The 26,623-nt window shown below is 40.7% G+C and overlaps 1 protein-coding gene across 23 annotated transcripts in view; it reads left to right on the top strand.

Moving 5' to 3' along the window:
- The window catches only part of KDM4C (lysine demethylase 4C), a 417,412-nt gene that overhangs the window by 51,216 nt on the left and 339,573 nt on the right, over positions 1-26,623 (top strand). For 22 of the 23 annotated variants that reach the window (XR_012424704.1, XR_010581569.1, XR_010581570.1 and 19 more), the window contains one exon: positions 7,086-7,200. Coding sequence is in view for 12 of the 23 variants with exons in the window: in XM_065530576.1 (XP_065386648.1) it covers positions 7,086-7,200 (115 nt within the window). In the remaining 11 variants the exon portion in view is untranslated. Of the gene's footprint in view, positions 1-7,085; positions 7,201-23,309; positions 24,458-26,623 lie in introns of those variants that run through there. The other variant, XM_065530584.2, reaches the window with a different exon arrangement.

The following is a 26,623-nucleotide window of genomic DNA, read 5'->3' as shown; positions in this document are numbered from 1 at the left end:
CCCTTCCATGGCTTTTGATGGGGTCCTCAGTTCCTTGTCATATGGACTGTTCCTCATGTTGTGGCAGCTGGCTTCTCCCAGAACAAGTGATCTGAGAGAGCGAGCAAGAAGGAAGCCACATGTTTTTCCTTTCCCTGTTTCAGAAGTGACACACTGTCACATCTGGCATATTCTTTTTGTTCCAAGCCAGTTGGTAAGTGTAGCCTCCACTCAAGGGGAGGAGAATGAAGCTCTACTTCTTGAAGGGAGGAGTGTCAATGAATTTGTGGGTATATTTAAACATTGTCACAATTATTATTAAACTTCTTTTAAAAAATTCTGATATGATAGTTAAGGCCCCAGAACAAAGCATAAATCTAACAAAAACAAAATTAAACAAAACCTGAAAGACCAACCAGAAATCATAGTTTCCGAATTCCCTGGATGGGTGTGAATGAGATTAAGACTTTGGATGAATTTAGGTATCTTCCTTTAAAAAAATTATATTTGACATTGTAAGCACATGGTGCTACATGAAGACTCTTATTTCTGCATATTAAATTCCTACTATGGAACATTCTGGCTATTCCAGAGAAATTGAAAATTTTATATTTAATATAATTTGAATCATTTCTTTTGAATTTTTGGGGTAGGTATTAATAGAGTTTTATTCTTTCAGATCTTATTAATCGAGAACATGAAACTTTCAGCGAAGATTGGAAGCATTTTCTTTCGAACTCTTCCAGAATTCTTTTATAAGTACAATGCTGTTGAAACAAGATTGCAGAGGCAATTAAACCTGTTTACGAGTATAAACTATTGACTGTTTTCTGTTACTATGTTTTAGTACCCATTTCCAGTGTCCCTCTTAAAGTGTTAATCGAATAGGTTAGGTCATTGAGTAATAACTCTGCTTGGCTCCTTTGATATTTCAAGGGATAATTTGTACTTAAAAGTAATCAGATTATACTCACTAAAAACTATGGTTAATACTCTTGATAATTATCATAACTGCCATAGGAAAGGTACAAAGTGCTATGAGGTTTCAAAGGAATACAAGGCTTCTGTGGTTGTTTATAAGTAATGGGTAATTTCCTTTTGTAGGCACTGTTGAGATGGATTTTGAAGAATGGTCAGAAACATTTCTACCAGTTACAAAAGTAATATGTGCTTATTTAAAATTTCAAAAATAGGCTGGATGTGGTGGCTCACACTTGTAATCCCAGCACTTTGGGAAGCCGAGGTAGGTGGAATGCTTGAACCCAGGAGTTGGAGACCAGCCTGGGTAACATGGCAAACCCCATCTCTACAACAAATAAAAAATTAGCCAGGCAGGTGGTATGTGCCTGTAGTTCCAACTACTCAGGAGGCTGAGGATTGCTTGAGCCTGGGAGGTCGATGCTACAGTGAGTCATGATTGCACCACTGTACTCCAGCCTAGGTGACAGAGCAAGACCCTATCTTGAAAAAAATCAAATAAAATTTCAGATATAGCAATATATAACTTTGAGAGGCAATCATTGTTTGTATTACTTGGCAATTCAAAATATTGTTAAGACTTGAGGCTTGTAGTTCGTTCTTCTCTCGTTATAAAGAAACTTTGATCATCCTCTTTAGCCCATTTGATTATTGCAGCATGGTATCGGTTTTCTACCTCAAGATAATTTTACTGAGTACTAATTTTATACATATCTCTGTTAAATTATTACTCTACTGGCTTGGTTGTAGATTTACTCTTTCTGAAGATAGCCATTCAGGTGACATTGTTTTGTGTATCACTGTGTGCACAGTGCTTGGTATAGTGTCTGGGATATGGTAGGTGCTTTTTCAATATATATTGATGGAATGAATAAATAGTGTTATAAAAACTAAAATACATTTAAAATGGTATAAATTTTTAGGCAAATTGTAAAGATTTACTTATTAAGAGAATATACATTTCTTGACATTCTGGAGTTTATAGATGTTTTAAACAATTATTGGCTTTTTTTAGTTGTAAAATGTAACCATTATGGGAAATTATTTGAAAAATTATTTCTAGCTTTAATTTTATTTCTTTGCAAGTTAATTTACGCTGGGTACAGTGGTTCACGCCTGTAATCCCAACACTTTGGGAGGCTGAGGTGGGAGAATTCCTTGAGCCAGGAGTTCAAGACCAGCCTGGTCAACAAAGTGAGATCCCGTCTCTACAAAAAATAAAAAATTAGCCTTGCATGGTGGCATGTGTCTGTAGTCCCAGCTACTCGGGAGGCTGAGGCAGAAGGATTACTTGAGCCTGAGAGGCTGAGGCTTCAGTGAGTCGTGATTGCACCATTGCCCCCGAGCCTGGGTGACAGAGCAAGACCATGTCTCAAAAAAAAAAAAAAAAAGTTAATTTGTCTTTTGATTTAGATTAGTTTCATTACAATTGTAATGTTAAACAACTTTTGAAATTCATATTGTTGTATTTCTTCTGCCAGTTTCATGTAGAAATTTATTTCAAATGCCAAGGAAATGGATTTCTAAGCATTTGAAATAAATGAACCAAGGCTTTTACTTGTCCACACAGAGCTGTGTCAGGATCGCCTGGTTGTGGAATGGTCATGTTATGAGATTAATTTTTACTGGAGACAGGAGGTTTTCTGCTGGTCTTTTTTTTTTTTTTTTTTTTTTTTTTGAGATGGAGTCTCACTCTGTTGCCCAGGATGGAGTGCAGTGGCGTAATCTCCGCTCACTGCAACCTCCGCCTGCTGGTTTCAAGTGATTCTTCTGCCTCAGCCTCCCAAGCAGCTGGGACCACAGGCTTGCACCACCATGCCAGGCTAAATTTTTTGTATTTTAATGGAGATGAGGTTTCAACATGTTGGCCAGGCTGATCTCTTAACTAGTGACCTCTGATCCGCCCACCTCGGCCTCCCAAAGTGCTGGGATCTTTCCATTCATCTGTTTTTCTTCAGCACATGCCCTGGCATTGGCACACAGTCCCTCATGTGCTCAGTCTTAGCAGTAGAGAAGATGACACGCTCGTTTGGTTGATAATGCAATGTAGTCCAAAGTAAACCTAGAGATTTCCGATATAACTCTAATATAAAAATTTATAATGGTAGGTAATATGAATCACTTACATTACTGATGTGTACTTTCCTGTAGGCACAGAGCCAAGTGCTTTCCATAATTATCTCATGGAGCCCTCACAACAAGCTTAGCTGTATTTATCCCTACTTTTCAGAGGAATAACTGAGTTCCAGAGAAATTCAGCCCCCTGTCCAGGGTTATGTGGCTTATGAATGGAAGCCTGAATTTAAACATGGGTAGCCTGGCCCTGGAACCCACCTCTTAAGAACTGTGCCGCAGTGAGTGAGAGGTTCTGGGTAAGAAGATGTGGTTGAATCAGTATCGGGCAAATTTACACTGGATTTGTGGAACAGCTGTGATTGTTGGACGTCCATTAGGGAAGGGAAGGGCTCTGATCAGATACTAGCCATGTGAACTGGTCATTTTTTTCTAGTTGAGAATTAATATTTGTTTAATATATTTAAGGATTTTAGAATTTAACTTCAATGGACAATACCAAACTTTAAATTTCTCTCTTAGAGTTATGAGTTTTTAAAAACTGATACTGCACGTGCCTGTAATCCCAGCTCCTTGGGAGGCTGAGGCAGGAGAATCGCTTGAACCCAGGAGGTGGAGGTTGCAGTGAACCGAGATCACGCCATTGCACTCCAGCCTGGGTGACAGAGCAAGACTCTGTCTCAAAAAAAAAAAAAAAAAAAGTTGTTACTGATTGAGTACATAGTGATATATAGGTCTTGGTATATGGTATAAAGCAGATTAGGGCTTCAATTTCCAAAAATCTTGGAAGTTTCTGTAGAAGTCCTCATACATAGCATCTCTGTTATCTTCTCTTTTCTGATCATTCTGTGTTTTGGGGCAGCGGTCCCCAACCTTTTTGGGAAGGGACTGGTTTCGTGGAAGACAATTTTTCTCTGGATGGGGGTGGCGGTATGGTTTTGGGATGAAACTGTCCCACCTCAGATCATCAGGCATTAGGTTCTCATAAGGAGCGCGCAACCTCGATCCCTCACATGCACAGTTCACAACAGGGTTCACACTCCCATGAGAATCTAATGCTGCCACTGATCTGACAGGAGGTGGAGCTCAAGCAGTAATGCTCACCTGCCACTGACCTCCTATTGTGAATCCTGGTTCCTAACAGGCCACAGACCCGTACTGGGGATTGGGAACCCCTTGTCTGGGGAATAGGGGTGTACACCTGTCTCTGTCACCTGACTCTGACCTTTAGTTAGCTTGCTTAGCTTGTGCCTAGAATTCCCGATACTACTGGAACCTACTAGTAGAAGTGGTGGAATGATGACAGGTTAATGGTGCTTTCATGCTAATTCTTTTTATTAAAAACATTTTTAAGGCTGGGCGTGCTGGCTCACGCCTGTAAATCTCAGGACTTGGGAGGCCGAGGCAGGCAGATCACCTGAAGTTGGGAGTTTGAGACCAGCCTGACCAATTTGGAGAAACCCTGTCCCTGCTAAAATTACAAAATTAGCTGGGTGCGGTGGTGCATGCCTATAATCCCAGCTACTGGGGAGGCTGAGGCAGGAGAATCGCTTGAACCTGGTAGGCAGAGGTTGTGGTGAGCCGAGATCATACCATTGCATTAGGCAACAAGAGTGAGACTCCATCTCAAAACAAAACAAAACAAAAGCACTAACAAAATTAAAAATAAATTTTAATTCTTTAGAAAATAGAGACAGGGTCTCACTACCTAGGCTGATCTTGAACTCCTGAGCTCAAATGATCCTCCTGCCTTGGGCTCCCAAAGTGCTGGGATTATAGGTGTGAGCCACCACGCCCATCCCATGCCCATCCTTTTTATTTTTGGCTGTGCTTGAGATTCTAGTGTTCTGGATAAATTCAAATTGTTCTATATTTTGAATACAGTTGTTAAATTAAGTTGTTTGGTATTTTGAATATAGTTGTTACATTATTTGATGTTCTTGTTACACAGATAACTAGTTTGGGGTCCCCAGTATAGTGAGTGTAGATGTCGGTTATTCTATAATTAGTCAATCTAAAATGTCCAGTATGCTTTATAGGGATTCTGTTACTGCTAAATACCTTCTTAACTTCATTTCATTATTTTCTCATTTGTTTCTTTCTTTGTTTATTTTCTTCCTGAAGAAACATTTGATATTCCTTTTTTGTGGTAAGATTATTGTTCAAATTCCTAATAATACAGAGAAGCAAGTGCTTTTCTGTAATTTCTATGTGAGAGATAACCATTAATACTATTAATTTGGTGTATATTTCTTTCTGATGACTTAATATACATTTACAGATTTTTTTCTTTTTTTACGTAAATTAGATATAGTATACACACTTATGTAACCTGATTTATTCTCTGTAGGTAGATTTGATGTCAGCATCTTGAATGATCTATCTTGTTTTATATTCTGTATTTTTTTTTTTTTTTTTTTTTTTTGAGACGGAGTCTCGCTCTGTCACCCAGGCTAGAGTGCAGTGGCCGGATCTCAGCTCACTGCAAGCTCCGCCTCCCGGGTTCACGCCATTCTCCTGCCTCAGCCTCCCGAGTAGCTGGGACTACAGGCGCCTGCCACCTCGCCCGGCTAAGTTTTTGTATTTTTAGTAGAGATGGGGTTTCACAGTGTTAGCCAGGATGGTCTCGATCTCCTGACCTCGTGATCCGCCCGTCTCGGCCTCCCAAAGTGCTGGGATTACAGGCTTGAGCCACCGCGCCCGGCCTATATTCTGTATTTTTTAAGCTAATTACTGGTTGATGGATATAAACTTGTATTTTCAATTAATGCTGCAGCAAACATCTGGGTCGACTGTCATTGTACATATCTCTGTGTTGTTAGGGTTAATTTCTACATTTAGATTTTGAGTCAAATATATCAATTTTTGAAAGCTTTTTTTTTTTTTTTTGAGACGGAGTCTCGCTCTGTCGCCCAGGCTGGAGTGCAGTGGCCGGATCTCAGCTCACTGCAAGCTCCGCCTCCCGGGTTGACGCCATTCTCCTGTCTCAGCCTCCTGAGTAGCTGGGACTACAGGCGCCCGCCACCTCGCCCGGCTAGTTTTTTGTATTTTTTAGTAGAGACGGGGTTTCACCGTGTTAGCCAGGATGGTCTCGATCTCCTGACGTCGTGATCCGCCCATCTCGGCCTCCCAAAGTGCTGGGATTACAGGCTTGAGCCACTGCGCCCGGCCAAAAGCTTTTTATATGTGTAGAAAAATTATATCCTGGAATGGTTTTACCACCTTATATTCCTACTCTAGTTGTCTGAGAGGTGTCGTTATTTTCTTGTCATTAATATATTCAGCATTTGCCAACCATTTTGCTGAACTGCCAAATATCTTGTTTTAACTTTACTTTCTTGGATTTTTAGCAAGATTATTGTTTGTCAGTTTTTCTTTAAGTGTTATGTCATTTTCATATAAATATGTAAAATTTCTTAGCATGGTATAGTGATTAAAGATTTTAAAAATACTTTGAAAGCTAAAATAATGACTTTTAAATGACTTTTCTTCTTCTGTTGCTGATGTTTTCATGAAAGTAATTTTCTAATACAATGTAAAGTGATATTGAGTTATTTAGCAACCTTAAGAATATTCAGATAGCTATGTAAATCAATTTTTTTTTTTTTTTTTTGAGACAGAGTCTTGCTCTGTCGCCCAGGCTGGAGTGCAGTGGCTGGATCTCAGCTCACTGCAAGCCCCGCCTCCCGGGTTCACGCCATTCTCCTGCCTCAGCCTCCCAAGTAGCTGGGAGTACAAGCGCCCGCCACCTCGCCCGGCTAATTTTTTTTTTGTATTTTAGTAGAGACGGGGTTTCACTGTGTTAGCCAGGATGGTCTCGATCTCCTGACCTCGTGATCCGCCTGTCTCGGCCTCCCAAAGTGCTGGGATTACAGGCTTGAGCCACCGCGCCCGCCCTGTAAATCAATTTGTATGTTTACTTGTTAGATTTGACAACATGCAGTGTTTTCATTTTGGTAGGATTTTGTTTTAGAAAGAGATTTAAATCACTTTGGTGGGAAAACCCCTAAAACTGACTTACTGGTTTGTACTTTTTTGTCATCTACCGTTTACAGATATTGTACTCCAAGATACTTGGATTACGAAGATTTGGAGCGCAAGTACTGGAAGAACTTAACTTTTGTGGCACCCATCTATGGTGCAGATATTAACGGAAGCATATATGATGAGGTACATTCATATTTACTGTGAGTTTTGTAAAGGATCATTGGATGTGACAGTTTTGTTACCATTTAAGCAGTTTAGAAGTGTTCTTTTGTTGTGCTTTTGGGTGATTCCTCAAAGGATGACAGGAAATATTCATCAGTAGGATTTCTGCTGCTGGTATTTTTCAAACTGAAGCTAGGTAATTGTACAAATACCTGAAATTGTTAAGTAGTAATATGGTGTGTGATTATCTGGCTGATCTTTTCATTACATTAAAACTTTTTAAAGCAAAAATACATTATAAAAATGTTTGGAAAACAGGAAATATGATCCATCATACTGACACCTTAAAGCAGAAGCAGTATTTTTGATATATTTTTCCATTACTTTACCTCAATCATTAAAAAAAGTTATATATGAACAGGCTTATATTGTTCTTTTTTTCCACAGACAAATTGTAATAATTTTTTTCTTTTTTTAAAAAAGTACATGTTATTACAGTATTTTTAGCCATTTTAATGGGTCATAATTCACTGGTTATATTCTAATTCTTTTTGCCTTTTCCTGATATTTTAAAACCCTAATTCTAAAAGTTCTTTGTCTTTTGAAACCTTGTATGCGCTCTCTATTTTCTTTTTTTATTTATTTTATTATTTTTTTGAAATTTTTATTGAGACAGGATCTCAGTATGTTGCCCAGGCTGGTCTTGAACTCCGGAGCTCAAGAGATCTAACTGCCTCGGCCTCCTAAAGTCCTGGGATTAGAGGTGTGAGCCACCAGGCCTGGCATGTTATTTTCTTTCGAAAAATTTCTTATCTACCAAAAGGTGGAACGAGTGCAATACATACCTGGATACCCTTCACTTAGGTTCACCAGTACAAGTTAAGCATCCCTAATCCAGAAATCCAAAATCCAAAATGCTCCAGTGAGCATTTCCTTTGAGCATGACCTTTGAGCATCATATTGAAACTCAGAAAGTTTGGGATTTTGGAGCATTTTGGATTTTTCAGATTAGGGATGCGCAACCTGTATAATGCAAATACTCCAAAATGGGAAAAAATCCGTCATCTGAAATACCTCCGGGCCCAAGCATTATGGATAAGGGATACTTGATCTATAGCTAATAGTTTGCCACATTTGCTTAATGTTTCTTTGTCTCTCTTTGTCTCTGTTTCTGTCTCTCTCTCTCCTGTAACATTTGATGTATGATGCAGACATCACGATAGTTTACCCTGAATTATATAAGCATGTATCTTTTAATTACAAGGGAGTTTAACATTTATATAATATTATCTAGTGTATAGACCATATTGAAATTTTCCCAGTAATGTTATAACTCCTCCCGCCCCCATCCTGTAATGATTTAGTCAAGGATTCCCCTTTGTTACTAATAAGTGATCTATGGGGTGATACTCAAATATTAGGTGTCTATCTGTCCCCAACAGCCTTTCATTCAGTGGATTTAGCATCCATGGCATTCATTAATAATCCTTGCCTTAACTCCATTATTATATTATTTTGGAACCTTTTTTATTTTGTAATATAAAATAAGCTAGAAAGTGCATAGAGCGTAAACCTAGAGCTTTATGAATTATTGTAAAGTGAACACCTGTGTACCATTTCTGACACCGAGGAAAACATTACCAGCACCGTAGAATTCCCTTACCTGCCCTATTACCTAGTATAGGCTCCCCTTTTCCTTCAACAGTAACTAGATATTCTGACTTTAACAGTACAGCTCAGTGTGGCCTGTTTCTGAATTTTATATAACTAGGATCATTCAGCGTACATTCTTTTATGTCTGGCTTCTTATACTTCATACCTTATACCTTCTACTTTCTTGTATACCTTATATATACATGTTAGCTTTAGAAGAAAACGTTTTTTCCAGCTTACACTTCCTATAGCAATGTTTCCAAGTTTCCTTTGCTCCACATCCTCCCTAACACTCAATATTGTCATTTCTTTAATTTTAGCCGTTCTGTTGGTGTGTGTAGTCGTATCTTTTGGTTTTTAAGTTGCATTATGATTTTTTTCCCCTTACGTTCACTAACTGTTTGGATTTCCCCTTTAGTGAAGTGCCTTTTCAAGTCTCTTATACGCTTTTCTTTTTTGTCATGCTTTTCTTTTTTTTTTTTTGGCTTAAGTTCCCTTTTCTTTGGTTTTAGCGATTCTTATTGGTTTATACTTCTTTATCTATCCTGCGTATGAGGTAGTAGCACAATTTCAAATTTTATATATGAATTTTTAATTGCTGAACAGTTATTTCAAAGACCATTCTTATTTTTGAAGGTATTATATGATATTGTAGAATTGTCATATTGGGTGGAATGATGGCTGTGTAATTTTCTTAACTTAGCAATTAAAGATGCATATTGAAGGATATATGGTTGAAATAACATGAGGACTGGGATTTGTTTTTCAGTTACTTAAGAAAATAAAGCTGAATGGATACAGATGAAAGAAGATTGGCTACACACACACACACACACACACACACACACACACACACACACTTTTTTTTTTGAGACAGTCTTGCTCTGTCACCCAGGTTAGCATGCAATGGCATGATCATGGCTCACTGCAGCCTTGACCTCCTGGGCTCTAGCAGTCTTCCTGCCTCCGCCTCCTATGTAGCTGGGGCTACCTGCAGGCGCCACCATGCCTAGCTAATTTTTTTTTTTTTTTTGAGACGGAGTCCTGCTCTGTCTCCCAGGCTGGAGTGCAGTGGCGCGATCTCGGCTCACTGCAAGCTCCGCCTCCCGGGTTTACGCCATTCTCCTGCCTCAGCCTCCTGAGTAGCTGGGACTATAGGCGCCCACCACTGCGCCCGGCTAATTTTTTGTATTTTTAGTAGAAACGGGGTTTCACCGTGGTCTCGATCTCCTGACCTTGTGATCCGCCCGCCTCGGCCTCCCAAAGTGCTGGGATTACAGGCGTGAGCCACCGCGCCCGGCACCTAGCTAATTTTTAAAATGCTTTTTGTAAAGACAGGGTCTTCCTATGTTGCCGACGCTGGTCTCAAACCCCTGGAGAGCAAGTGATCTCCCTCCTCAGCCTCCCAAAGTATTGGGATTACAGGTGTGAGCCACTGCACCCAGCCCAGCAAAATATTTATAATTGAAGCTAGATGACAGACTGGTGTTTTAAATACGTATATGTTTGAAATAGTAAAAGTAAAAGTTAAAAAAAATAGCCTTTCCTCATTCTGCATATGAATTTTTACTAGTATAAGTAATCTCTATGTTGAGAATGTACTGTTTATTAAAGTAGTACATGTAGTACATGTAGGAAAATTGAAAAATACAGAAAAGCATGAAGAAGAGAATAAAAATTGCTCAAAAGTTTGTCAAACAGGAATAACTTTTTTTTTTTTTTTTTAAGACGGAGTCTCACTTTATAGTCCAGGCTGGAGTGCAATGGCGCGATCTTAGCTCACTGCAACCTCCGACTCCCTGGTTTAAGCTATTCTCCTGCCTCAGCCTCCTGAGTAGCTGGGATTACAGGCACGTGCCATGATGCCCAGCTAATTTTTGTATTTTTGGTAGAGACGTGGTTTCACCATGTTGGCTAGGCCGGTCTCGATCTCCTGACCTTGTGATCCGCCCACCTTAGCCTTCCAAAGTGCTGGCATTACAGGCGTGAGCCACCGCACCCTGCCCAGGAATAACCTTTTTATGATTTCCTTTTGGTCTTTCTGTTTTATGTGACTGTGTGTGTATATGCTTGCCTGTGTTTGCATGTGTGTTCATGTTTACCACCAAAGGGTTGAGAAGGTCTTTACAGTTTTTTTGGCTTTTGAAGCATTTCCAATACTGCTCTCCAGAAGGATCATTTGTTTCTTTTAGCGCAAGCCATATCTAGACTACCAATTTCAAATTGTACCTTGTATTAAATGGTTGCTAGATTTTTGTTTGTTTCAGTTTCAAGTGTATTCTTGGCTGATTTATTCTTTAGTGATAATAAATTTCTTATGAGCTAAAAGTAAGTTTAGCTGTTGTGGGCAGGTCATTAGATGTTGCCCACAGGTAGGGGCAAGTTATGCACATGTGTGATAACGGTGAGGGCTCAAAGAGAGGCTAAGAGCAGCTTCTAGTGCTTAGAGCAATTGTCTGGGAAGGGTGTGGCAGCAAGTAGAACATGTAGGAAATGGATGGTGAGGGATGTGGGCAGATGGGAGTGGGCATATTGGAAACATTTGTGTGGGTCTGGTATCTTTATGCTCTTACCAGTAGGCTTCCTAAAGAATGTGGAAGAATGTGGCATCTTGCCTTGTTAAACCAGCTTCTGTGCGATTTGCATCGGAACGGGTGAGGCAGCTTAAGTACTGTTGTCGTTTTACACTTAACAAAACGTGGGGCCCAGAGAGGGTCAAGTGCTTTTCCAAAGTTGGGAGGCTAATAAAAGGGCCATGACATGCTCTTATCCCCCACACCAGTGTTAGATAAGTCATTATGCATAGTCAATCTCATAGTTGTGGAAATATGTAAAACTAGGTCTTTGTCAACTACATACTGCCCCTGAGCTAATAGGGGTATTTTGTACCTTCTCCATAGCTTCTTCCTGTGTGTTGTATCCTGGCAAATGTTCAGGCTTCTGAGAAGAAGGTTGAGCTGATGGGTCATCTAGATCCTGGACTGAAAGTTGCATATCTGAGTGCTCGAAAATAAAATAAAACTCAATCTAAGTTTTTTTTTTTTTTTTAAAACCACCTTTTAAGATACTTAACCTTTTTGTTCCCTTATTTTTGTGTATATAATTAAGAGTTAGAAGCAGCAAGTTTGGGATCATTTTCAGAAAGATTGATATAAAAAGGTCCTGAATTAGCTTTATGTATTTGGTAGTGAAATAGCATAAGCATTGACTGTAAAGATGAGGTTGATGGACTTTGGTTTGCAGTGCTTATCAATTTACTGCTTGTGTTTGAAAGCCCTTTACTCATTGGCATTGCTTCAAGGGAACATTGACTTCTAGACTTCAGATTTGAGTAACTTTTGTTATTAAAATCCAATGAACAGAATCCACTGGTTTGTAAACACGCAGTTTTAAAACATCCTCATCATTTACAGGTTTTAGAGCTGGGAATCTATCATTTTGGTAGGACCTACAAGGCAGTATTTTGTAGAATTTCTGCAGGCTCTGTGGAAGCATTTAGCAGCTCCTGAGCTGGACTGACATTTTCAGTGCTTTTGTAGCATAAAGACAGACATGAGAGGAGTGTTGCAAACTGCTTCTGATAAACAAAACCAATCACACTCAAGACACTTAAATTCAAACAAATGAAAAATAACTTGTATTTACCCCCCTTGAGGTAGACGAAGAATAACAAAAGAAAGAGTGCTTTAAAGGGCGTGATGAAGAGTGAGTGTAATAATAGCTTACTGTCAGGAATGTTTGAATTCATTGCAATGAATGTGCATTTAAAAAGCCCATGCATTGTTTTGCTGTTGACTGTCTTGTCTTTACATTAATTCTTTAGTTCAGTATTTAAATTGAACTGGTTTCTTATGGTTCATGGCATTATTTTGAAAGGAATTAGAGAGTCATCAAATTGCAGTTTACTTTTTCCTTGAATTTCTAATGGTAGCTATTTCCCTTAATCTTAAAAGAGTGGTAAGAAAATCGTAGCCTTTGTTTGGTGGGGTGGGAGTTCTTGGAGAGGGTGTGGAGAGATAAGAGAAGTAATTTGTGCAAGGTGCAAAGATGGATACGAATCCTGCTTCTCAAGTAGTTCATAGACTTAGTGGGGTGGAGGGACAGTTGGTGCAGTGGTCTTGAATCTTTGCAGCCTGCAGGAGAGATAGTATGAGCAGGCCTGCATTCAAGTAAGACTTTCTGGAGTGGGGAGGACATCTGAACTTGGCCTTGATGAGTAAGTTCCAGTGAAAGGAGAGAGAGTGAAAGGTGGGACTGGAGCTAGGTAAATTGAAGGGTGAAACCATAGCTAATAGTCTCAGTATTTTTGCTGAAATTGTAGGTTGTTTGCTGAGCAGGAGCATAGGAGGATGAGACAAAACTTGAATAGCAGCTGTGGCATATGGGAGAGGCCTGAATCAGGGCTGTGGGCCTGGGTCATGGATCTGACCCATGGCCCCACAGCAGCCCCACCTACTTTGTTCTAGACTCTGAATTTTGTCTCTTAGCCCCAGGCAAATCTTTTAAGGAGCAGAGAAGCTACCATGGTAGTTTTGATCCAAGCTGGGCTATAGCACAGGAATTAGGGGTGAGGGTGTACATGAAGGACTAGATCAGAGTAGTCATCCTTGACAGGAGAGGGAGAAGGGTCTGGAAATCCCCTGGCTTGAGTCTTGACCTCTCTTTTTTATTTTTATTTTTTAAATTATACTTTTAAGTTCTAGGATACATGTACACAACATGCAGGTTTGATGCATAGGTATACATGTGCCATGTGGGTTTGCTGCACCCATCAACTCATCATTTACATTAGATATTTCTCCTAATGCTATCCCTCCCCCAGCCCTCACCCCCCACCACAGGCACCGGTGTGTGATGTTCCCTGCCCTGTGTCCAGGTGATTTCATTGTTCAATTCCCACCTATGAGTGAGAACATGTGGTGTTTGGTTTTCTGTCCTTGTGATAGTTTGCTGAGAATGATGGTTTCCAGTTTCATCCACGTCCCTGCAAAGGACATGAACTCATCCGTTTTTATGGCTGCATAGTATTCCATGGTGTATATGTGCCACATTTTCTTAATCTAGTCTATAATTGATGGACATTTGGGTTGGTTCCAAGTCTTTGCTGTCGTGAATAGTGCCACAGTAAACATACGTGTGCACATGTCTTTATAGTAGCATGATTTATAATCCTTTGGGTATATACCCAGTAATGGGATTGAGGGAAGAGAGAGACTCTCTCACATTATTTTATATAGTTTTATACTCAGTACCTGTTTTAAGAATAAAAAAGGAAGTGAAACCAAAGGCAGGCAGCCCGGCACTAGGCACCAGATCCAAAACCAGACCTGAAACCAGGCCTGGGCCTGCCTGGCCTAAACCTGGTAGTTGAAAATCAACTTATGACTTAGCAACTGATGTTATCCATAGATTCCAGACATTGTATGGAAGAACACCATGAAACTCCCTGCTCTGTTCTGTTTCACGCTGACTACCAGTGCATGAAACCCCTGTCACGTACCCCCTAGAATGCTCAATCAATCGCGACCCTTTCATGTGAAATCTTTAGTGTTGTGAGCCCTTAAAAGGGACAGAAATTGTGCACTCGAGGAGCTTGGATTTTAAGACGGTAGCTTGCCGATGCTCCCAGCTGAATAAAGCCCTTCCTTCTACAACTCGGTGTCTGAGGGGTTTTGTCTGCCGCTTGTCCTGCTACAGGATGGCTGAGTCAAATGGTAATTCTAGTTCTAGATCCTTGAGGAATCGCCACATTGTCTTCCACAATGGTTGAACTAATTTACACTCCCACCAACAGTGTAAAAGCATTCCTATTTCTCCACATCCTCTCCAGCATCTGTTGTTTCCTGACTTTTTAATGATCGCCACTCTAACTGGTGTGAGATGGTATCTCATTGTGGTTTTGATTTGCATTTCTCTGATGACCAGTGATGATGAGCATTTTTTTCATGTGTCTGTTGGCTGCATAGATGTCTTCTTTTGAGAAGTGTCTGTTCATATCCTTTGACAACTTTTTGATGGGGTTGCTTTTTTATTGTAAATTTGTTTGAGTTCTTTGTAGATTCTGGATATTAACCTTTTATCATGTCTTGGCCTCTCATTCTTTTTTTTTTTTTTTGAGATGGAGTGTGCTCTGTCGTCTAGGGTAGAGTGCAGTGGCCCGATCTCAACCTCCGCCCCCCGGGTTCAAGCAGTTCTCTTGCTTTAGCCTCCCGAGTAGCTGGGATTACAGGTGCTTGCCACCACACCTGGCTAATTTTTGTATTTTTAGCAGAGACAATGATTCGCCATGTTGGCCAGGCTGGTCTTGAACTCCTGGCCTCAAATGATCTGCCTGCCTTGGGCTCCCAAAGTGCTGGGATTACAGGCATGAGCCACTGTGCCTGGCTGGCCCCTCTTTTATTCTGCTGCTGCTTTTAGAGCTTGATTTCCTTAGGTTATACTAAAAAATCTGAACACCATGGGTGGTAACCTATGGCAACAGTAACACAACTTAAGCAAGTTATTATTTTTAAAACCAAAACACGAAGACTCTCAAAGGCATGGGGTGAATCCAGCCTTTGGGTATATATGAAGAGTAGGGTTTGGCTGTCAAGTTCTGCCTTTCGCTGGTTTTTGTAATAAAACTTTCTTGGAGCCCAGTCTTACTTTTTCATTTGCATATTATGTATTTTTGCACTACAGTGGCAGAGGTGAGTTAGTTGTGACAGAGATTATATGGCCTTCAATGCCTAATATATTTACTATTTCTTTGCAGAAAATGTTTGTCAGCCCCTTACATAGAGGACAATTATTTGTTCTTGGGGAAGGGTGTACAAATCCTTTTTGAGATAGATGGGATATAAAAAAATTTGAATATTCTCAGGAGGATGAGATTAATATAATTGACTGCATTGATTCCTTGCAAGAAAGAAATTGGAGTGTTTAGTGATTTCAGGAACCTTCTGTAGTTAGAAAAAGATCTTAGAAATAGAGCCATCTTTGGTCCTGGGTTAAGTCTTAGATGATTCTTTGGAAACAGTACATACACATAAGGAACTTAAGATCTGAATTTTTTTTTTGTTATGTTTCACTAAGGGCTGTTCTGCCAATGGAGTTTTAATTAGCCTTTGTTAACTTCCTTTACATTAGAATACTTAGCCCTCTGTTAGAAGCAGTATGAGAGTTTCTTTGGGAAACAAAACACACAAAGATAAAGATAAAAGAGGGACAGAGAGAAAAAAAAGTCCTGTAACTTGGTGGGGTGATAAGATTTGGCTAAAGGACCTGCAAGTCAGCAGATGTCTGTAGAAAAGACAGAAGGTATAACATTGCTGAGATGGCCAGTAGCCATGTACACCTGCACTGACCTTTGAAGGCAGAGCTGCATCTCTTTTTTTCTGTGTGTGAGAGCTAAGAATAGACATCAACATTACCTACGTTAGTGCAGTGACAAAAGATCATCAGGCTTGTATTCTATGCTATTTTGGGCTGCATTTCTAGCAATACCTATTGTATAGCATAATGATGATTCTTCTAATGATAATGCTTCATTAAATAGAGGTATAAAATGAAGTTCCACATGTTTTGCTCATGCTATTATCTTCATAATCTATAACCCTAGATGAACCTCCTGTGTGTATTCAAGTCGTCTTTGTAAGAGTTTCCGTTTGCTGAGTGGTGACACATAGCTCCTCCCCTAATCCTCATCTCTATCCTCCATCGTGCTGGCTCTCTAGTTTGAATGCCTCATAGCATAACATACAGGGCAGTCTTCAGTGGCCCCTTTGAACCAATGTTTTGCACCAAAAGGGGGTAGCTTATCCTCATTGTCAGAGTACCCATGGAGCAATTTAGCCTTTGGATTCTGTAATAAACCTATGGGATAGCATTTCATAAAGACTGAGAATTTCCTGTGTGTGTAACCATCTTTGGCGATAGTTTTCTGCAGGTCACTGGAGGAAGACAGCCACACTTCACTGTGAGGGGATGCTGCCCTACCTGTTACCTTCAATTTCTGCTATCTTACACTGTTGTTGGATCTTTCAGACCATTTTGCACTTGCTTTGAAACTCAGCTCCTTCACTGAATCATGTTGCTCCTTCATTGCTGCTGCCTCCAGATCTCCAAAGGTGTCCCCCAACCTTTCCTGTACCAGCCTGATAATCATTGGTCTCCTACCCTGAGAATGGCTGTGAGTCCACTGCAAAAGGAATTTCTCTGGTTTTTCAAAATTTTGAGTCACATGGTGAAGCTCTTCAGGAGCAACTCTGCTATGTTGAAGAGTTTGGGACATGTCAAGTTAATATCTGATGGGCCTCCTTCCTTCAGTACGTGCCATCATTTCCAACTCTTCATAGTCTTCTGTAGGTCTCATATGCTCACTTACTTTCTCCTCGGGGTTTTCTACTTTTTCAGGAGACATTTTCACTCACTGATGGGAAGATGACAGCAGTGATGCCAATTTATTTAATATGGGTGCTAGGCATATTCCTTTTGGGAAAACATCTGAGATACAACTTAGCTGCAGACTATATTCTCTGACCTAGATTTGTATACAACTGAAACAGTTGTGTTGGTGGACACCATCATAGAGAGTCTTTACTTTGGACAGTGAATATTGGGTAAAAAAATTATTATAGCATGTATTTGGAAAATGGTAACAGAAGATGAAGGTTACTTGTATTTATTTTTGTGGCATTTCTTTTCATGGCTATTTCTTCTGCAGTAGACTCTGAGTTCATTGGTGACAGGTGTTATTTCTCATGTACTCTCTAGCTCCAGTCTCTGGCATAGTGTCTGATGAGTGCATGGCATAGAAAAAATAGCTTTGAAAAATAGTGTGATCTAACAACAGACTACAACAAGATGGTCTGGTTACAGCAAGAGACTTGGGGAGGGCTTTGGATGAGAAGGATGAGGAGGGTTGAGGTGACCTTCCCCAGTGGGCATTTTTCTGAACTCTATTACTCCAAGACAGTAGTTCTCAAACTTTTCAGTCTTAAGGCCCTGTTACAATCATAATAATTATTGTGAACCTCAAATAACTTTCATTTAAGGAGGTTATATCTATTCTTTTTTATTGTATTAGAAATTCAGGCCAGGCACGGTGGCTCATGCAAAAAAAAAAAAAAAAAGGAAATTAAGAGAATATTTAAAAAAATAGTTAATTCTTTAAAACAATCCATTACATATCAACATATATTATTTTATACAAGGTGACTATAGGATGGAGGGGAGCAGACAGAAAAAGAAAAGGTGACTATTTTCCCAATTAAAAAATTAGTAAGAAGAGTCACATTAGTTTACATTTTTCAAATCTCTTATGTCTAGCTTAATAGAAGATTGTGGCCGAGTACAGTGGCTCACGCCCATAATCCCAGCACTTTGGGGAGGCTAAGGCAAGGGTTCGAGACCAGCCTGGCCAACATAGTGAAACCCTGTCTCTACTAAAAGTACACAAAAATTAGCCAGGCATGATAGTGTGCACCTGTAGTTCCAGCTGCTCGAGAGGCTGAGGCAGGAGAATTGCTCAAACCTGAGAGGCGGAGGTTGCAGTGAGCTGAGATCATGCCATTGCACTTCAGCCTGGGCAACCAGAGTGAGACTCCGTCTCAAAAAAAAAAAAAAAAAGATTGCTGGATTTTTATATCAGCTTTTACATTTAATCTGTTATAAGGTCATATGTCCTATAGCTTCTGGAAAACTCTATACTCATGAGAGTGAAAAAGGCAAATACTAATGTACTAATGTTCTGGTATAATTTTGAAAATAGTTTTGATGTCACAGACCCTCTGACAGGGTCTGCGTGTCTCCTGGTGGTCCTCAGAAAACACCTTGACAACTGCTTCTGTAAGATACTTAGCAAAAGATGACTTCTCTGGAGTTATCTATTGCACATAGATGATGCATAGATCTTAGGGCAAGGTAACTATGTTCTATCTTTATTTATTGGCCTTCAGGTAACTGCATTCCTGATATGTGTCTCAAATAATGAATCACCTTCAGAGACAGTGGTTCTCAAACTGGAAGCCATGGAGTTCTCTGGGGCACATCATGTCCTGTGTTTTGTCTTATAAACCAGGCAAAATTTTACAAGTGGACAACATATGAACTCATGTCTCTGCATCTCAAAATATAGAACATATTTTAAAGAAATTGTACCGCCAAGATTTTTCTTTAATATTAATTTGCTAGCCTATTACTTTTGTTATCTTCAGGTACTTATTAATGGAAAAATGATATAAAATTTAAAAGTTTGAAAAATATTGTGGCAAATCTTTTTTTTTATTTCTCTCTCTCTTTTAAGACAAGGTCTCTCTCCATTGCACAGGCTGCAGTGCAGTGTCACCATCACAGCTCACTGCAACCTCCACCTCCCGGGCTCAGGTGATCCTTCCATCTCAGCCTGCTGAGTAGCTGGGACTATACGTGTGCACCTCCATGCCCAGCTAGTTTTTTGTATTTTTTGTAGAGATGGGATTTCACTATATTGCCCAGGCCAATCTCAAACTCCTGGCTTCAAGTGATCTTCCTCCCTCCACCTCTCAAAGTTATGGGATTATAGGCATGAGCCACTGTGCCTGTAATCTTAAGATTTTTTGTGGAGAATCTTAAAATAAAAATAAATGTCTTATATGGTATATTTTTCCTTGAGCTGGGGAAATTTTTTTTTTTTTTTTGGCTGTGCTTGTACTAGGTGGATGGGTGGTTGGTGTCCTCTTTCCATTTTCTGTTTTTAGTTTTCTTTGTAATCTATAAGTATAAATTACACCCCTTTAAGGTAAAAGTTACCTTTTTGTTAATATAAACATTACATGTGAAAAATATGGGAAGATATTACATAGGAGAGAAAATGAAAATCACTCAATCCTGGCATTCAGAGAAAGCAGCTATCAAAACTGTTTTGTATATTTCCTTCCACTGTTTTTTTTCTACGAAAAAAACAGTTAAATGCTGCATAATTGCATGTAAAAACAATTTTTATAGTACAGTAAACATAGTTTTATCCCCCTTCCATTTGACCCATTGTGAATGCTTTCCCACGATGATAGATGTTCTTCAGCAAGATGATTGGAAATTTATCTTACTTGGCTGGGCGCGGTGGCTTATGCCTGTGATCCCAGCTCTTTGGGAGGCTGAGGTGGGTGGATCACCTGAGGTCAGAAGTTCGAGAGCAGCCTGGCCAACATGGCGAAACCCTGTCTCTGTTAAAAATACAAACAATTAGCCAGGCATGGTGGCAGGGACCTGTAGTTTCAGCTACTGGGGAGGCTGAGGCAGGAGAATCGCTTGAACCTGGGAGGCGGAGGTTGCAATGAGCTGAGATTGCACCACTGCACTCCAGCCTGGGTGACAGAGTGAAACTCCATCTCAAAAGAAAAAAAAAAGAAAATTTATCTTATTTTTATTGTTTTTATTGGCAGGTTGGTTTTCACAGGTAGAGGAAAGCAGATAAATCTTAACATGAAGGGTGTGGGTGGGTGGAGGAGGGAGCGTATGACAGCTCCTGGTCTTGTGTTGGTCAGTGTGGGGCAGGGCACAGTCCACAGTGGGTGGCCCGATCACTGCTAACCTGAGAGAGAGGCACCTTGCACAGACACCCACTGCCCCATTTTCTGCCTTTCTTCTGCAGCTTCTTGAGATAGAAGGCGTTATTAAACAGCACAGAATATTTGACCTGTTTTTGTATATAATCAGTGTTTGCCATTCCTAGCTGTGACTTTCAGGAAAGCTCTCTCTTTTCCTCATAGTCTTCATCTACAAGGGGAAGAAATTGAATTAACTGCTGTCTCTTGTTCCTTCCGGCTCAGAAATGTTTACTTTATGATAAGCAATATTTCTTTAAGAAGATGAACTAAATTCAATAACAGTGAATTTTTGTCAGTTCCAGATTTCTTTTGTATTAGAATTTTGTCAAATCAAGAGCTCCTTTATAAGAAATCTGTTGGCGAGGCATGGGAATCTTTTCACACCAAGGTGCTAGGCATAGTGGCATTTAACCTATAGACTTTTTTCCCTCTTCCCTCAATGGAGTAGCTTAAATACCTCTATCCACCAGATGGTGCTCTTGGACAGCAAATTTATTTGAGGCTGTGGGTTTCCAAATGAGGTAAAACAGTTTAAACGGTTTGAGTCACCAGGAGAATTCCTTTCCATTTTGTATTTTTATCATGTCAGGATATCATTTACTTTGAAATAACAAATCGTTCAAAGCCAGAACACTAACTGCCTAAATTTCACATCCAAGGCAAACATGTCATCCTAGACAGGTTTTGATGCAGAAAGAGAGCTATTGGCTTGTAGGATTGTGACTTTCAGGTTTTAGTTCTGTGAAATAAGGCTTCTAGGTAATCACAACTCATTTATCTGCTAGCATGTTATGGCTGCTCTTCAGTGAAGCAAGTCAGCTCACATGACCCCAAAAGTTGTCATCCAGACGGGAGGTGATGGAAAGACAGCTTTACTGGTCACATTGCATCCACAATGTTTCTGTTAGTTCTGGAAACTGTGTTTTCAGAGGAGCATTGCCAGAGCTGCACAGCTGGGATGGTGCAGGAGTTGTTGCAAGAGCAGTTAAAGCCCATGTGGTTGTTGCCCCTGAGAATGGTGCAAGTAAGAAGGTTAGGTGGGATCGCTGTGGGAAAATTCAATCTGTCTCTGGAATAAGTTTCTTTTTTGTTGTTGTTGTTTTTGAGATGGAGTCTCGCTCTGTCCCCCAGGCTGGAGTGCAGTGGCACGACCTCGGCTCACTGCAAGCTCCGCCTCCCAGGTTCACGCCATTCCCTTGCCTCAGCCTCCCGAGTAGCTGGGACTGCAGGCGCCCGCCACCACACCTGGCTAATTTTTTGTATTTTTAGTAGAGACGGGGTTTCACTGTGTTAGCCAGGATGGGCTCGATCTCCTGACCTTGTGATCCACCCGCCTCGGCCTCCCAAAGTGCTGGGATTACAGGTGTGAGCCACTGCGCCCGGCCATCTCTGGAATAAGTTTCTAAGGAATGCATCTGCCCCAGAGCAGATTGGGCTGCCACTTGAGGTAAGGAAATACTGACCTTGGAATGTTCACATAGAGACTGTCTGATCGGCCGGGAGCGGTGGCTCAAGCCTGTAATCCCAGCACTTTGGGAGGCCGAGACGGGTGGATCACGAGGTCAGGAGATCGAGACCATCCTGGATAACACGGTGAAACCCCGTCTCTACTAAGAAATACAAAAAAAACTAGCCGGGCGAGGTGGCGGGTGCCTGTAGTCCCAGCTACTCGGGAGGCTGAGGCAGGAGAATGGCGTGAACCCGCGAGGCGGAGCTTGCAGTGAGCTGAGATCCGGCCACTGCACTCCAGCCTGGGCTACAGAGCGAGACTCCGTCTCAAAAAAAAAAAAAAAGAGACTGTCTGATCTTCTGTCAGACATAGTTTAAAAATTTGGGTTGGGTTGGGGCCAGGTATGGTGGCTCGTGCCTGTAATCCTAGTACTTTGGGAGGCTGAGGTGGGTGGATCACCTGAGGTCAGGAGTGCGAGACCAGCCTGGCCAATGTGGAGAAACCTCGTCTCTACTAAAAATATAAAATTAGCTGGGCGTGGTGGCACGTGCCTGTAATCCCAGCTACTCAGGAGGCTGAGGCAGGAGAATTGTTTGAACCTGGGAGGTGGAGGTTGTGGTGAGCCGAGATCGCGCCATTGCACTCCAGCCTGGGCAACAAGATCGAAACTCGGTCTAAAAAAAAAGAAAAATCGAGTTGGATAGGATGTGAGTAGAACTGGTCATTTCTCTTTTCACTCTTCTCTACCTCTTGACTGTTAAACTTCGCAGTTGAAATATACGTAAATGTTTAATAAACTAGTAAATTGATAAATCAACGAATATATGTGGAGGACCACTCTGAGTGATCAATGGGGTTGTGAGACGTGTCAGCAATGGTAGGTATTGGCCAGTGCAAGGAGCTCACTGGTTAGCTCGAGAGTCATAAGTGGTTTCCCTGAGGGATAAACAACACACACTATATGGGCGGAAGCCTGGTGGATGGCACGATTACTATGCACAGTAGGAGTGTAAAGAGGTGAAGATTACTGGGCACTGGCATAGTCCACAAGATTGTAATGAGAATACAGGGCATTAGGGCATTATGGACGTTAGGCACGGTGAGCAAGGTGAGGGATGAGGAAGCTGAGCCTATTTTGTGAATTCTGGATGATTGGCATGCTGCCTTGAGGGGCAGATTTCTGTGGGAAAGTATTAGGGACACAGCAGTGAGAATTACTGAAGGAGAAAGAACATGAAACTCAGGTGAAAAGTGAGAGTTTTAGTGCTGAATTTGGCTGGTGAACATAAAGTCATTGACAATTTCAGCTGGAAAGAATTTTGGAGATGATCTGGTATAATAGTCAACACATTGATAGATGAGGAAGCTCAGACTGAATGTTAGGGTTTATCATAGATGACTCCTACTTAGTGGCAGAGCTGGGAGGACCCCCCTTTCCTATTCTCTCTCTACTCTTTCAGATAGTCACCAGGAAGGATGGTTAAAGCTTGAACACTGTGTATACTCTGGAGCTCTTCTTATCTTGGATTGGTGTCTGTTGAGGCCTCTACCGGTCAGAAGGGCATTTCCCCTGCAACCCAGCCTTGCCTGCAGATTTACAGAAGGGCTTTGATAAGGAGCATCTGTTGGAAGCCCAGTTCCTGCTTTGGGCCTGCTGTTTTCCATTTCATAAAAGGAATGTGAAGATAATTTAAATTTTATCTTTATTATAATTTTGTAAGATATAAAAGCCTGTGATTTTTTTCCTAGGGGGAATTTACAAATAGAGTAGAAAGATTCAAGTAATTCTTGTCAGAAAGGAACCATTCATCTATAACTTCTCCTAGAATCTGTTTTGCAGATGATCAAATATATGGGACAATGTTTCGGTACCAAATTTTATTTTTTAGTGTTTTTCTTACTACAGCAAAAAAAGTAAAACAACTTACATGTCACAAAGGAGAAGTACAGATACAAATTGTTAAAGCCATGAGGTAATATGTACAATAAAGTAAATGTTAAGAAAATGTTTGTAATACAATGGTATGTGAGGAAACCAGGATAACCGTGTATAGATATATCTCCAAGATTTTGGAATGCCCACTCTGGATTTCCAGTATTGCTTACAGTCTCCCTCATAATTCATCCACTTGCCCAAGGGTAGAGAGCAGCAGGTCTGGCTGAGATGAGGGAGGTCGTGGAGCTGCTTCCCACACCCCAGCATCCTAGTATGGTTTCCTCAAAATAAGTCACCAGCTGTCAGTGGGCTTTTGGGGGTCACTGGTGCAGAGTTAGAGTTATGAATGCCAGGAGTCTGATTCTAAATATATGCTAGTTACAACAAGTTTTTAAGAGAAAGATGTCACTAAAGTGATGAAATGGTTTTCTCTTCTTTGCAGATTTATATGTTTGATATTTTAAAGTTTACTTTCCAAATGTCCTGTAACGATGACGTATGGTTTAATATTCAGGAAAATTATTGTTAGTTTTCCTTTTCCATTGAAGGAATAATGTGCCTATGTGTATGATCCAGAATTTTATTCTGTGAAGAATGAAGAATGAAAATGAGGCCACTAGAAATACCTTAGGCTGTTTTTCTTTATGAAGAATAAAAGGGATACTCAATAGCACCAGCCCTCTGCCATGTGTTATGAGAGTGTGTTAAATCTGACATTGCTTTAAGAAATAGCAGCTGTAGAGAAAATGAAGCAAGGTGGAGAAAACAAACAACTGGGAGAAACTGAAGGAAACATCACAGAGTGGTATAGAGGAATTGGGAAGAACAGGTATATTCTTTATTTAAACTGGAATTTTCCAGGTATTAGTGGTTAAGAAAAGGCTCAAGTGCAGCCCATACTTGGCTACCATTCAAGAATTAAGTGGTATTCACTTTTCCTTTTGTTGGGTCACATTAGTGTTGTGGATTCTGTTATTTTTTTTTCTTATTTTAATCCACTAGTCAGTGGGGGAAGTGGGGATCTGTGGATTTGTTTACTAACGAAGAAATATATCAGTTAGACATTATCCTGCTGCCGGTAATAAAGACCTCAGAATCAGTGGCTGAAACAAATTGGGCATTTAGTTTTCTTTTGTGTAAAAATTTGAGGTAAGTAGCCTAGGGCCAGTGTGTTGGACTATGATGTCATTATAGACCCGTACTCCTCAATTCTTCTGCTTTCTTTATGATGAGATCTTTTTTTTTTTTTTTTTTAAGACGGAGCCTCACTCTGTTGGCCAGGCTGGAGTGCAGTGGCATGATCTTGGCTTACTGCATTCTCTGCCTCCCTAGCTCAAGTAATTCTCTTGCCTCAGCCTCCCGGGTAGCTGGGATTACAGGTGTGTGCCACCACGCCTGGCTAATTTTTGTATTTTTAGTAGAGATGGGGTTTCACCATGTTGGCCAGGCTGGTCTCGAACTCCTGACCTCAGGTAATCCAGCCGCCTCGGCCTCCCAAAGTGCTGGGATTATAGGCGTGAGCCACTGTGCCAGCCTATGATGAGATCTTTACCTTCATGTTCTCCTGGTAGATGCCTAAGCCCAATAATTGTGTCTGAATGTCTTACGGAAGGAAGAGGGAGTGAGAGCGAAGGGCACAAAGGGCTTGTGCCTGCTGAGGTAGCCCTTCCAAGCTGTCTCCTGGGAGCTCTACTCAGCGATGACTGCTCACCTTTCGTTGGCCAGAACCCTGTACTATGACCATCCTTAGCTGTAAGAGAAGCTGGAAATGCAGTTTTCATTCAGCTATATTGCTCTTTCTATTAAATGAGGTTCGTTATTAAGGAAGGTGAAACTAGATCCTGAGTACTTAGGCAGTCTCTGCCATAAAAGTTTATTACAAGCCACGATGACTTTGTAATGCTGTGTTATACTGTATTATATACAATTTAAAGAGTTGAATTTATTGGCTGGGCACGGTGGCTCATGCCTGTAATCCCAGCCATATGGGAGGCTGAGGCGGGTGGATCACAAGGTCAGGAGATTGAGACCATCCTGGCTAACACGGTGAAACCCCATCTCTCCTCAAAAAATACAAAAAATTAGCCGGGCATGGTAGCGGGCACTTGTAGTCCCAGCTACTTGAGAGGGTGAGGCAGGAGAATGGCGTGAACCCGGGAGGCGGAGCTTGCAGTGAGCCGAGATCGCGCTACTGCACTCCAGCCTGGGCGATAGAGCAAGACTCTGTCTCAAAAAAAAAAAAAAAAGAAAAGTTGAATTTGTCAAGGGGCTTAATAGTCTGGAAAATATGAATAAAGTAGTAGAGATTATTCTTTTTCTTTTTCTTTTTTTTTTTTATGGAGGCGGAGTTTTGCTCTTGTCGCCTAAACTAGAGTGCAATGGCGCGATCTCAGCTCACTACAACCTCTGCCTCCTGAGTTCAAGGGATTCTCCTGCTTCAGCCTCTGTAGTAGCTGGGATTATAGGCGCCCACCACCACGCCTGGCTAATTTTTATATTTCATTTTAGTAGAGATGTTTCACCATGCTGGCCAGGCTGGTCTTGAACTCCTGACCTTAGGTGATCTGCTTGCCTCGGCCTCCCAAAGTGCTGGGATTACAGGCGTGAGCCACTGTGCCTGGCCATAAAGTAGTATAGATTATTGTGTTTTAAATTTTTCATATGTAAAAATGACAGATTCTGAGCATGGGATATGACTGTTTTAGTAAATGTTGAGATAATTGGTCTCCTTTAAAGAGGGGCGTCATATGGTTTGGGTCCCCTTTAGGATTTTCTACAAGAGCCACATGTAGATATGTAAAATAAAATTAATATTTCTGTTTAGTTTGTTTTTTTTAA

Source organism: Macaca fascicularis, chromosome 15 (assembly GCF_037993035.2).
Source record: "Macaca fascicularis isolate 582-1 chromosome 15, T2T-MFA8v1.1".
NCBI lineage: Eukaryota > Metazoa > Chordata > Mammalia > Primates > Cercopithecidae > Macaca > Macaca fascicularis.
The sequence above is the reverse complement of the archived record's forward strand: the minus strand, read 5'-3'. Positions and strand labels throughout refer to the sequence as shown.